This window comes from Gorilla gorilla, chromosome 16, assembly GCF_029281585.2.
Source record: "Gorilla gorilla gorilla isolate KB3781 chromosome 16, NHGRI_mGorGor1-v2.1_pri, whole genome shotgun sequence".
Lineage (NCBI taxonomy): Eukaryota > Metazoa > Chordata > Mammalia > Primates > Hominidae > Gorilla > Gorilla gorilla.
The window spans coordinates 42,811,626-42,823,819 of NC_073240.2; the positions used below are offsets into that span (position 1 = coordinate 42,811,626).

General features: G+C 50.3%; 1 protein-coding gene across 1 annotated transcript in view; it reads right to left on the bottom strand.

Annotated features, from left to right (window-relative positions):
* The window catches only part of PLA2G4E (phospholipase A2 group IVE), a 38,581-nt gene that overhangs the window by 15,154 nt on the left and 11,233 nt on the right, over nucleotides 1-12,194 (bottom strand). The window contains exons 3-10 of the mRNA XM_055363472.2: nucleotides 10,087-10,223; nucleotides 8,348-8,479; nucleotides 7,292-7,332; nucleotides 4,646-4,688; nucleotides 3,164-3,227; nucleotides 2,098-2,276; nucleotides 1,911-1,994; nucleotides 1,518-1,555 (exon numbers count right to left, since the gene is read on the bottom strand). Coding sequence (XP_055219447.2) covers nucleotides 1,518-1,555; nucleotides 1,911-1,994; nucleotides 2,098-2,276; nucleotides 3,164-3,227; nucleotides 4,646-4,688; nucleotides 7,292-7,332; nucleotides 8,348-8,479; nucleotides 10,087-10,223 — 718 coding nt within the window. The remainder of the gene's footprint in view (nucleotides 1-1,517; nucleotides 1,556-1,910; nucleotides 1,995-2,097; nucleotides 2,277-3,163; nucleotides 3,228-4,645; nucleotides 4,689-7,291; nucleotides 7,333-8,347; nucleotides 8,480-10,086; nucleotides 10,224-12,194) is intronic.

Sequence of the window (12,194 nt, forward strand, 5' to 3'; positions counted from 1 at the left end):
TCGAAACTTCTGGGTCAGGTCCCAGAGCTTCCAGAAGCAGTCCTGTTTCCGGGTCTTGGCACAGGCCCCTGCCTTCACCAGAAGTGTCTTCCCTTTGCCCACCTCCAGCATGTGCATCCTCTGAGGCCCAGCTCCCCAGTGACTCCAGATGAATGTACCTTGACCATTTCCAACTGAGCCTTGGCTCACTAACAAAGCCACATCTCCTTGAAGGCTGGGCCTAGGAGATTTCCATCATGTCTCCTCTTTGTCTAGCACAGGGCTGCAGACATGGCTGTTAGAAAATAAATCTTTCTTTGGCCTCAACAGGGAATGAATAATAATAATACAACAATAATAACAATAACATTAGCTGACGTTTGCTGAGCATCCCACTTGCCAGATGGATTACTGAGTACTTCGCACGTGCTGTCTAGCTGGATCCTCAGAGCAACCCAGTGATGCACAGGATCCTTGTTATTCTCCCAATGTACAGATGAGGAAAACAGAGACTCAGTAAGGGCAAAGAGCTTTTCCAAGGGCAAATAGCTAATCAAACTGTCAATAGAAATCATGGCCACTTGATTTCTGACAATCAAGATTTCTGAAAACGATGTTGTTTTCAGCAGATGGTGCTGAGACATCTGGATATCCACATGCCAATGAACGAGGTTGAGCCCCTCTTTTACACCATGTGGACTGATTACCTAAAAATTGATCATAGACCTAAATGTGAGAGCTAAAACTAAACAAGTCTTAGAAAAAAACATGGGAATATATTTTCAGGACTTTGGTCAGGGGCGGTGGCGCACGCTTGTAATCCCAGCACTTTGGGAAGCCGAGGAGGGTGGATCACTTGAGGTCAGGAGTTCGAGACCAGCCTGGCCAATACGGTGAAACCCCGTCTCTACTGAAAATACAAAAATTAGCCAGGTGTAGAGGTGTGCATCTGTAATCCCAGCTACTGGGGAGGCTGAGGCAGGAGAATTGCTTAACCCAGGAGGCAGAGGTTGCAGTGAGCTGAGATCGCACCACTGCACTCCAGCCTGGGCGACAGTGAGACTCCATTTCAAAATAAAATAAAATAAAATAAAATAAAAATTTCAGGACATTGGATTAGGCAATGATTTCTGGTTTCTTAGATATGACACCAAAAGCACAAGTGACAAGATAAAAAAACAAATTTCATCAAAAGTAAAGTCCTTTGTGCTTCAAAGGACACCAACAAGAATGTGAAAAGATAAGCCATAGAATAAGAGGAAATATTTGCAAATCATATATCTGACAAGGGATTTGTATCTGGCATATGTAAAGCACTCTTACAACTTAATAATAAAAACACAAATAACCCACATAAAAAGTGGGCAAAGGATCTAATAGAAATGTCTCCAAAGAAGATGATATGCCAGCCAGCCCATGGAAAGATGTTCAACATCATTAGCCGTAGGGGAAATGCAAATCAAAACCACAGTGAGATACCACTGCACACCCACTGCTATGAATAAGTGAGAGGCACGGACAGAATGCGGGTACTATACCAGGGTGTAGACTTCATGTGTAATTCATAACTCTCACCCTGGGGAGGGAAAGATGAAAAGCTTGTCAGAGGCGACAATTCAGAGCCAAGTGATCCCAGATCCACACTGTCCACCCAGACCCCACTCAGCACACACGTGCACACACAGGCGCTCCATCCCTGCCTCTCTCTTCTGGACATGATCTCTCCACCATCTTCAACTCAGCCTCCATACACTCTTTGGACCACACTGTAGCTCATCAGTCTCCTGCCCCACAAGACTCCTCCATCCTGCCTGAGAGAGACCCTCACGAGTCACCTTCTCTCTTGTACCTCCCCAGGCTCTCCCCACCTCCCTACCACAGGAGCTCCAGGGGAAGTAAGTCCGGGGCCCTTCCCAGACTCAGGCACTCACCACAGGCAGGGTCATCACCTGACCATCGGAAAGGCAGTCGAGGGGCTGGCTGATGGGGCCGTTCTTGCGAGAGCAGCAGCAAAGCTGGAGGGATGGGTGGGTTCTGTGAGAGGGGCTGGGGAGCTCCTCTGGCACCCCCCACCTGCCCCAGTCCCCCACACCTCCCCCAGTGTCAGCCGCCTTGTACCCCACAGCTCCAGTGACTCTTGGGCACTTCCACGTGCACCTGGGACTGGAAGTACTTGGGGTAGTGGAAGCAGGCAGCGGTTTGGAAGCAGGCAGAGGTTGGGCAGCAGGGTTCCAAGCAGGGCTGGACACGCTGGGTGTTCTCAAAGGATTCATTCACCATCACCAGGAGGTCCTTCACTGGGAGAGAGGACAAGAGGGTGAGACCCCGGGAGCCTCTCACTACCCACCCGCAACTTGGTCCAGCAAAAAGCCTATTTGGAGGTGTCCAGGAGGAGTTTAGAATCACCTGGGGCACCAGTTCAAATTCCCCAGAGATTCTCAATCTATAGGGTAGGGCAGGGCCCAGGAACCTGCATTTTAATGAGGTTTATGAGGATGCAGACAAACATAGTCCCCAGAAAACCCTTTGAGATGCTGAGAAGGTCCTCAGGACCAGTCCTTGGCTCAGCTTTGCCAGAAGATGCCCCAAAGTAACCTGCCCACTGTAGAGGAGGCAGACCCTCAGCACACTGTCGCTTTTGATGTAGACGCCTCTTCTGCCCTCCCTCCCTCCCTCATGTCTGGTAGCCTTGCATGGGCAACATGGGGTGGGGTGGGGAGTAGGGTGGGGAGTAGGGTAGGGGTATGGTATTCATGGATCTCTTAGGTCTCTGCCAGCTATAAAGTGCTAGGACCCTCTGTGAGCTGTGGTCTGCCTAGAGGAAGGGGCATAGTTAGAGGGGCCCTGGGCTTCGGGTGCTGACCACCTCACTGACCCAGGCAATCTGAGGTCCTGGCATGGCACAGCACAGACAAGCGTGGATAGAGGGGGCAGCACTGGGACCCCAGACCTGAGATACTCCAAGGTTATGTGGGTGCTTGGGCGAACACACCCTTTACAGAGCAGGATGGGAGGCCAGGGGCTCATTGACCCCTGGGGGTGAGATGATTCTGAGGGGTTTCAGCCAAGCTTTTGGTCCCCCTGAGACCAGGGAAGCCCTGGACTAGGTGGAGTCTGATGCTGATGGGATTTGGAAGCAGCTCCCCCTTGTCCCCCAGTAGGCAGAAAAGGCAAAACAGCTCACTTTTCTCCCTCTTCCTCCGCCTCCTGGATTGTGCATGAACCTCCAGGCAGGAGACTTGTCGAGACTGTAAAAAACAAAGGAGGGTCACAGAGTGTCTGAGCACCAGCCACCTCCTTGCTCTTCCAGGCTGAAGGGAGATGAGGGACCAGAGGATAAATTGAGCATTGGTCTGACTGGGCTGATGCTGGGGAATGCAGAGTGTGTTGACCACATTTTCTGAACCCAATCAAGGCATGCCATCTCACGCAGAGATAGGATACTTGACCATGAAGCTGTCCCAGGATGTCTAGGACCCGCGGTCACAGTTTACTAGGGGTCAGGTCCTCAGCTGCAGGTCGGGAATCTGACCTGAGGGAATGTTCAGCTCTGGGCTTTCAAAGTGAGGGCTTCCGACAAAATAGCCTTGTCAAGATGCTGAGGCAGATCATACTCCTTTGCCACACATTCCCAAAGACTCTTGTTTTTGAGGGAGAGGTCTCCTTGAACCCTGAGGCACTGGATGCATTTAATTAAAATAGCTGTACCAACAGCTGAAATATGAATTTTTGTTTTTGACACAGGGTCTCACTCTGTCAGGCTGGAGTGCAGTGTCATAATCACAGCTCACTGCAGCCTTGACCTCCTGGGCTCAAGCGATCCTCCCACCTCAGCCTCCTGAGTAGCTGGGACTACAGACACATGCTACCATGCCTGGCTAATTTTTGTATTTTTTTGTAGGGATGGAGTTTCACTATGTTGCCCAGACTTGTTTTGAACTCCCGGGCTCAAGTGATCCCCCCACCTCGGCCTCCCAAAGTGCTGGGATTATAGGCATGAGCCACCATGACTGGCTATGAAACAATTTTTAATACAGAAACTGTGCTTGTAGGCCAGGCACGGTAGCTCACACTTGTAATCCCAGCACTTTGGGAGGCTGAGGCTGGCAGATCGCTTGAGCTCAGGAGTTTGAAACCAGCCTGGGCAACATGTTGAAACCCCGTCTCTACAAAATACAAAATAATAGCTGGGGGTGGTGGTGTGCTTGAGCACGGGAGGCAGAGGTTGCAGTGATCCGAGATCGCAGCACTGCACTCCAGCCTGGGCGACAGAGTGAGAACTTGTCTCAAAAAAAAAAAAGGTAAACTGTGCGTGTAGAATTACTGGGGTTGTGGGGTACAGGACCAAGACTGAGTCTGAGAGGAGGCTGCACTTAGTGGGTTGTTTTACTGGGGAGGCTCTTAAGGGGAAGGGTCACTTTTGGGATATGAAGTGCTCGGCCAGCGTGATGTCCCAGCTACCTCCTCCCTCTGTACAGAAGCCCCAGCTCATGCCCCAGTGCTGCCTGCGCCCCATTTGGCTGGCCTCGTTTAGTCTAACTCCTGCAGAGGTCAGGATAGGACAGAGACCAAGCTGGGCCCACTGTTTTCTCCCTTGGTCCTGTTCCCCTGAGAGCAGCAGCCAGCCGTGGCCTCTGGAGCGACAGGAACCCAGGAAGATAATTACCACCAGCACGCCATTGGTGACGAGGGTCTCAGGTGGAGAGGGACTGAAAAACAAAAGGAGAACTCCTGGTCAATTCTAGCATTCTTGACTGGTTTCTTCCAATGGCGACAAAGGGAATAAATAGGGTCAATAACAAAATATCAGAGCCTTCTTTGTTCTCATAAAAAATACTAGCTTCGGAAACCTTAGCCTTATAGGTTGTCAGGGAGGAAACTGGCATACATTTGAAACAGAATGTCCAGGAAAAAAATAGATTTATAGGTTAGAAGAGTAGGAGAGTTCTATTTTTTTTTAAAGGAGAACTGTTTTTTATGTCTAACCAGATGCAAATGCATGGGGTTAGAAGAATAAATAGGTTGTAAGAAATGGCTGCAACCGGGCCGGGCACGGTGGCTCACGCCTGTAATCCCAGCACTTTGGGAGGCCGAGGCGGGTGGATCACGAGGTCAGGAGATGGAGACCATCTTGGCTAACGCGGTGAAACCCCGTCTCTACTAAAAATACAAAAAATTAGCCGGGCGTGGTGGCGGGCGCCTGTAGTCCCAGCTACTTGGGAGGCTGAGGCAGGAGAATGGCGTGAACCCAGGAGGCGGAGCTTGCAGTGAGCCGAGATCGCGCCACTGCACTCCACCCTGGGCGACAGAGCGAGATTCTGTCTCAAAAAAAAAAAAAAAAAAAAAAAAAGAAATGGCTGCAACCTGCCAGCTAGAGCAGACATAAACAGTTTTGGTAGTAAAAATGATCCATTCTCCATTCTGTGCTTTATCTAACTTATGCATTTAACAGTCTGACCCAGCCGAGAGGGTGAATGTTAAATGCCCTTGTGTTACAAAGTTGAGAACATAAGCCTCCAAGGTTTCAATTAGCCTGGCAGAGTCCACAGCATCCCTTGTCAAAATTAAGCCCAAGGTGACTGTGTCTCCAGATCAACTTTATTGTTGTCGTTGAGAAGGAGTCTCGCTCTGTTGCCCAGGCTGGAGTGCAATGGCACGGTCTGGGCTCACTGCAACCTCCACCTCCTGGGTTCAAGTGATTCTCCTGCCTCAGCCTCCTGAGTAGCTGGGATGACAGGTGCATGCCGCCATGTCCAACTAATTTTTTGTATTTTAGTAGAGACAGGGTTTCACCAGATCAACTCTTATTACCAAGCATGACATGTTTCATTTTGCAAGCCACTTTCTAATTCAGCCCAGGAGTTTTCCCCGCCCTCTAAAAATTCTGTCAAATCAAGAATTGGAGGGGAGAGCTTCGATTTTCTTCAATGTTAAGTAAATAAAGTTGATTTTAATTTGCCAATCAGCTGTTGATGGGAAGTAAGTTCCCTCACATAGTTTGAAGATCCCCTAGGCAGAGGATTCTCCAAGTGGCAGTTGATGAGCCCTCTTGTCCTGTCTCCCACCTGTCATCCTCCTTCTGTTCCCGGGCTCATCACAAGCATAGGGGGCTCAGCCCTGCCAGGTGAAGAAGAGGGAGGAGTGAGGAACGAGCTGCCCAGTTACAGGGCACTCTGCCCGGCCTGAGGCGGGGGTTGCCTTTCTTTCTTTCTTCCTTTCCTTCCTTCGTTTCCTTCCTACCTTCCCTCTTTGTTCTCTCCTTCCAGACCTCCAGCTGTCTGAGTCCTCAGCACAGTCATGTCTCCAGGATCCTGGATCATTTTCCTAATTGAAAATGATTTGGGCTGGGCGCGGTGGCTCATGCCTGTAATCCCAGCACTTTGGGAGGCCGAGGCAGGTGGATCACCTGAGGTCAGGAGTTCGAGACCAACATGATGAAACCCCATCTGTACTAAAAATACAAGAATTAGCCTAGCATGGTGGTGTGTTCCTGTAATCACAGCTACTCGGGAGGCTGAGGGAGGAGAATCGCTTGAATCCAGGAGGTGGAGGTTGCAGTGAGCTGAGATTGCACCACTGTACTCTAGCCTGGATGACAGAGTGAGATGAAAGAAAGAAAGAAAGAAAGAAAGAAAGAAAGAAAGAAAGAAAGAAAGAAAGAAAGAAAGAAAGAAAGAGAGAGGGAGAGAGGGAGAAAGGGAGAAAAAGGGAGGGAGGGAGGGAGGGAGGAAGGGAGGAAAGAAGGAAGGAGGGAGAAAGGGAGAGAGGAAGGGAGGAAGGGAGGAAGGAAGGCAGGCAGGCAGGCAAGAAAGAAGATTGGAAAGAACCCTGCAAGGTGGGCCTGAGCCTCCCATTGACGTGGTTCCAGAGTTGGCTGCAGAGTTGGCTGCTTGCGGCCAGGGTTGGGGTGTTTGTTCTAACAGTTCTGGTCAAGGAAGAGACCCCTGGGCTCTGACCTCTTTCTCAGCTGGGCCTCAACAAGGCCCCCATCACCATGGTGGCAGGAACTCTTCCCAGAAGCCACCCTTGGGAATGCAGGGGGCCTGAGGCAGGCTATTTGGCCAGAGTACTAGATCTTTAAAGCAATGCTGAGGGCAGGAGAACTGGGTAAGTGCAGTAGGGCCCAGGCTCCTACACTATGGAGAAGCTCCTGGGTGATTCTGTTGCACAGTGAAGAGTCAGGGTTAGTGCCAGGAGTGAGACTGGAAGAGGGTGAGGCAGCAAAAAGGCCGACCTGCCTCTGAAATGCTCGTTCCCAGAAGCTACTTGATGGCCAGGACCTTGGTGGGCCCCAGGGCCTGGGCCTACTCACCTCTCCTCCAGCAGGAACTCCACCTCCAGCTCTTCCATGCCCTGGTAGGGGAGGGAGGGAAGGCGGCTGTGAGTGGCGTCTGCACATCTCTGCTGACCAGAACCCTTTGCCACCCTGGGAGCCGCTGTGGACCTGCCTCCGTCCTTCCCCCACAGCTGCCTGCTGCCATGGAGTGGGCTTGTGGTCTCCTCTGCCAATCTCTGTCCCCAAGTCTTTGACATCAGGAGCATCACTGACAGCCCAGGGGAGGTCAGGGTGTGGAGCTGACCCCCAGCCCCAGCATGTGCATTCCTCTGCCTGAGATCATCTCCTTTCTGTCACTTCCCTGGCTTCCCACCGCTCTCCTGCCTTCCCAAGGGACTCAGTGCCTGTGGCAAGGGAGCGCTGAGATACGCCTTCAGAAAGCCCATTCCTTCCTTCACTGAGTCCCTCACACCTCTTGCTGTGTACTGGAGGCAAGCCAGGGCCTCACTGGGCCTTACTTTCCCCACCAGAATGTAAGCTAGGTGAGGGCAGGGATGCTAGTTCCCAAGGGGACCCAGTGCCTAGAACGGTGCCGGCCCCTCACAGGCACTCAAGTGCTGGCAGAATGATTGAATTGACAGCATCCTGGGGGCTCCAGCTCTGACTGTCTCTGATCTGCAGATTCGCCCACCTTTACAGATGGGGATCTGTCCTCTGTTCCTGGGGCCATCCCAGCAACGGGACTCTGAGGGAAGAAAAGGAGGGAAGGGAACCAAGACTTACTACCTCTCCATTGCGTTCTGTGAACACTGCTAGTTGCCTGAATTACGGTTTCTCATTTAAGTCCCACAACAACCTTGTGTGGTAGGTATTATGATCACCATTTTGTAGATGAGGAAACAGAAACTTAGGGAGTTATTTTTACGGCATCACATAGTGAGTGACAGTGCTGGGATTTAAACCAGCAGCACCATCTTTTCTCGACTTGACTGTGTACACAGAGAAGACCCTGGGGAATGGCTTTGTGGGAATCAGCAGCAGCTATGAGGTTATCATGAAGCCGGAGTCTGAGGGCCTGGACCCTGCACCCACCTGCGGGTTGAGTGGAAACTTCACGTGGGTTTTCTTTCGGAAACAGAGCTTGGTGAGGTCATAGAGAACTGTCAGGAGATGGTCATCAGGTGTCACTGTGTCTTCATCACAGACACTCAACTCTAGCACGTTCTAGGGGAGAAGGAAGGATGCCAGTCTGGTTACCACGGTTGCATTGACCCCTTCCCAGAACGAGGGACTTGACCTCTGTCCTAGCAAGGAGGTAGGTCTGGGGGATGGGAGACAGCCCAGAAGTCCCTGCTCAGACGTGACAGACATTTGTAGGGAAACGAATTAAAGAAGGCAAGTGTCTATTCCCTCCTTTCCAACTCCCTGAAACCTTCTTGGCCTTCTGTTCTCACTTTCCTACTAGAGAATTTTGCCTCTTTTACAAGCTTGGTAGAGACCTGTGAAGTATGGAAGGATTTCGTTTCACCTGAGGGGAAGGATGGATGGGAAAGAGCAAGCAAGACCCCTGCCAGGATATAGAATGTGGCCAGCACTGGGCCCCTGGGCACTGAAGACAGCCCCTTTGGTGCTAGAAAATCCAGATTAGGGAAGCGAACATCTAACACTCCAGGGAGTGATGTGGCAAAGCTTGTAGCGGTTCTGATAATTGGTGGGGTATATGAACTCTATCCTTTGACTCATCAGCCCCTAGTAAGTTCTCATGGATGGTCCCAAAGCGGCTACCTTGTCATCTGGCTGAACTCTGAGGTCAGTGTTCTCAGGTGACATGGACTAATCTCTGAGGCCTCTTGTTCCAAGGATCCTGGGGGATGTGGGTTGAGGCTGCCTCTTAAATACATCTAGTGGACATAAGGTGGTTCTGGAGGTTCCCAACTGGATGTGATTGTTGACCTTGTAATTACTAGAAACACAGGTATGTCCCAGAACCAACCCAGCAGCTCCACAATCCAAAGGAAGCTCAAATTCTGATTTCAAGATGGCAGACTGAACCCACATCAAAATCCTCCTCCCTTACCAAACTCACATGTATGATAGAAAAGGTATTTTAAAAATAATAAGTATAAAGCCCTTCTTGAAAAGATATGTCATGTAACAAAAATAAATAAGTATCCCTAAAACATGGAGGCAGTAAGGTGGAGCTGTCAAGCCTCAAGCACCTCCAGACTGGGGCTGATGCCACTATGATGAGGCCAAATTTGTTGTAAGGGATCTCTGCTGAGGCTGTCACAACTCAGGTTGCTCAAAGGATAATTATCCCATGGGAGATGTGAACTCAACTTAGAGTCATCATATATCTGAAGAAGATCAATCCCATGGGACAACTCAACAGATAAAATACACACCCAAAGAAATGGAAATAATAAAGCAATATGAAAAGAATTTAAGACGGAGAGAACCCTCTGGCTGGAATTAGACTGGCCTCAGACCTAGTGAATAGAATGGTTCTTCCACTCTGTGTATTCCCCTACTTGGAGAAGGCTCTGGAAACACAATCTGTTTTGGATTAAGAGACACCTAGTTTCAGCAACAATTAGGACAAGAGAGACCAGGAGAAAAAGCTAGAAAGATAAATAGACTCAGAGAGGGGCAAACATGAGACAGGCACAAGGAAGTAGTGGGTGTGAGTGGGAAGACAGGTTTGTAGGACAAGAAGTAGGCAGAAAGGAAAACAAAGAGGCATAAGAACACAGAGGCAAAGAGAAGGACAAGTGGGCAAGAGGGGAGTAAAATGCAGACAGGGAAGACAGGTGCAGTCCTCCATGTCTCACCTTCACTCGGCTCTGGATCTGGAAGTTGAAGCTTTCATTCCACTCTGGATTTGGGCAGTTGGAGATGGTCCTTGTCCTCAGCTTCTTCTGAGAGGCGGTGGGCAGCCAGAGGCTCACAAAACAGTCTGTCTGGCTCACTGTCCAAGAAAGATAAGTGGAACCAATCCAGATTCAGAGAGAACATGTGGAGTCAAAAGGGAACTTCAGGCAAGCCTCTTCCAGAGCCAGGCCCCATCTCAGCTCCAGTTCCTCTCCTCATTCATGGGTCTAACTTTCCAGAGACCCAGATCCCCAAGAAGTCACAGATTGCAGGCTGTGGGTCTCGCAGAGGGCGACCCAATCCCACTGGCCATTCTCATAGACACAGATGGCCTCCGGCTCTTATTAGAAGCACCCTTGTCTCTGAGCAAGCACCTGCTGGTTTGGGACAAGGTATGGTCACACAGTTTTCCCTCTGCCAAGGTAAGATCTGGAAGACCAGTCCTCAAGGGTCCGGATTACTTCTTGTCTTAGCCCAGGGGACCAGGAAAACCAAAGTAGGGCCAAGCGCTCCCTCTGGGCTGAGGAGAAGTGAGGATGAGAAGGAACACTCTGCTGTGAGTCGGCCAAGAAGAAGGGCCCCAGTGGGCAAGGACTTGAGTGAAACTAGCTATTCAGCAAGATCTAGGAGCAGGAACCCCCATCTCCATATGGCTTAATGCCTCCACTGCATCCAGCCAGGCTCTTCATACCTATCCTGATCTACAGCATCAGGTTATGGCCCAAGAAACCCTCCCCTCTGTGGCCACATACTTCTTTTTCATTCTAAATGAACAACCCAAGTGTGATGTTGCTGGATATGCTCTGGAGAAGGGACAGAGGCTTTGACCCCAACAAGCCCTCCCAAAATGACAGAAGGTCTCCTAAGTCTTCCACCTGGAGCAACAGAAGAGATAGGGTGAAAATAGTAGCCCAGGCTGGCTCCCTGCTCTAGTCTACCTGGGAGGAGGGAGGAAGAGGGGCCATGACTGCCCCTGTCACTCTCCTGGCAATCGGCGAGGGTGAGGCCCAGGGTACACACCAGATACATAGGAAATGGTGAAAGCCAACAGTTTCCAGTGTCGGAGAGTCCTCTCGATGGTAAAGCTGGTGGGAGGATGGGAGTTCTACACTGGTAGGACTGATTCAAACTAGTTTTTAATTATTAATAGTCACTGATGAGAGTGGAGCCAGGGCTTTCTTCGCCCTGCGTTGTCACCACACTGAAAGGTTTATCAGAATCAGGAGCCCTGATCTAAATCACAGGTGTTCCTAGCTTCTGATTTCATCCCTGAAGTCTGGTTAATCTTTGAGGCCTCATCATCCAGTAAATTGGAATTCACAGCCCTCCTCCTATTGAAGAAAGGTGAGATGACACTCTCCTTTAGATGTCATGATAATCACTTAATCCAGACAAAAAGAATGATTGAAACCCAACAGAATCAAAAGAAAATGATGACCTCATCAACCTACTCTTCCCCTCTATGCTCATCCTGCTCTTCCTTATCATCACTCAGGTGTCCAGGCCAGAAACCAGTGTCATCCTTGACTCTCACATTCAGTTGATTTAACCCTTTGTCTCTCTCAGGCCCCCCAACTTCTCATCTGCCCTGCCACTGCCCTGGTGTAGACCACCATAATCTCTGAGGCCACTTCGCAGATAGGCTTCCCATCTCCTGTCTTGCCCCACTCTGATCTTTTCTCCAAAGAGAAGCCACAAGGAGCCTTTTAGATATGACCATGCCATTCCCCAGTTCGAGATCCTCCAGGGGCTCCCTTCTGCCCTCAGGAAGGAGTCCCAGCCACTCAAAGTGGCTGACCCTGCTCACTTCTCCAGCCTCAGTCTCATCTCTCCACCCTCCCTAATACCCCACCCCTGCCCTGTGTGTGCAAGCGTGTGTACGTGTGCACACACGTACATTCACACACATTTACACACATACGCATTCACTCAAACTTACACACACGCACTCACACTTTAGACTCCAGCCAAACACAGTCACTTGTATTCAAAACTGCCTTTGCACATGTAGCTCCCTCTGCGCAGAACACTCTTCCACTTTCACCCACCCTTCTCCTTGCTAGCCCCT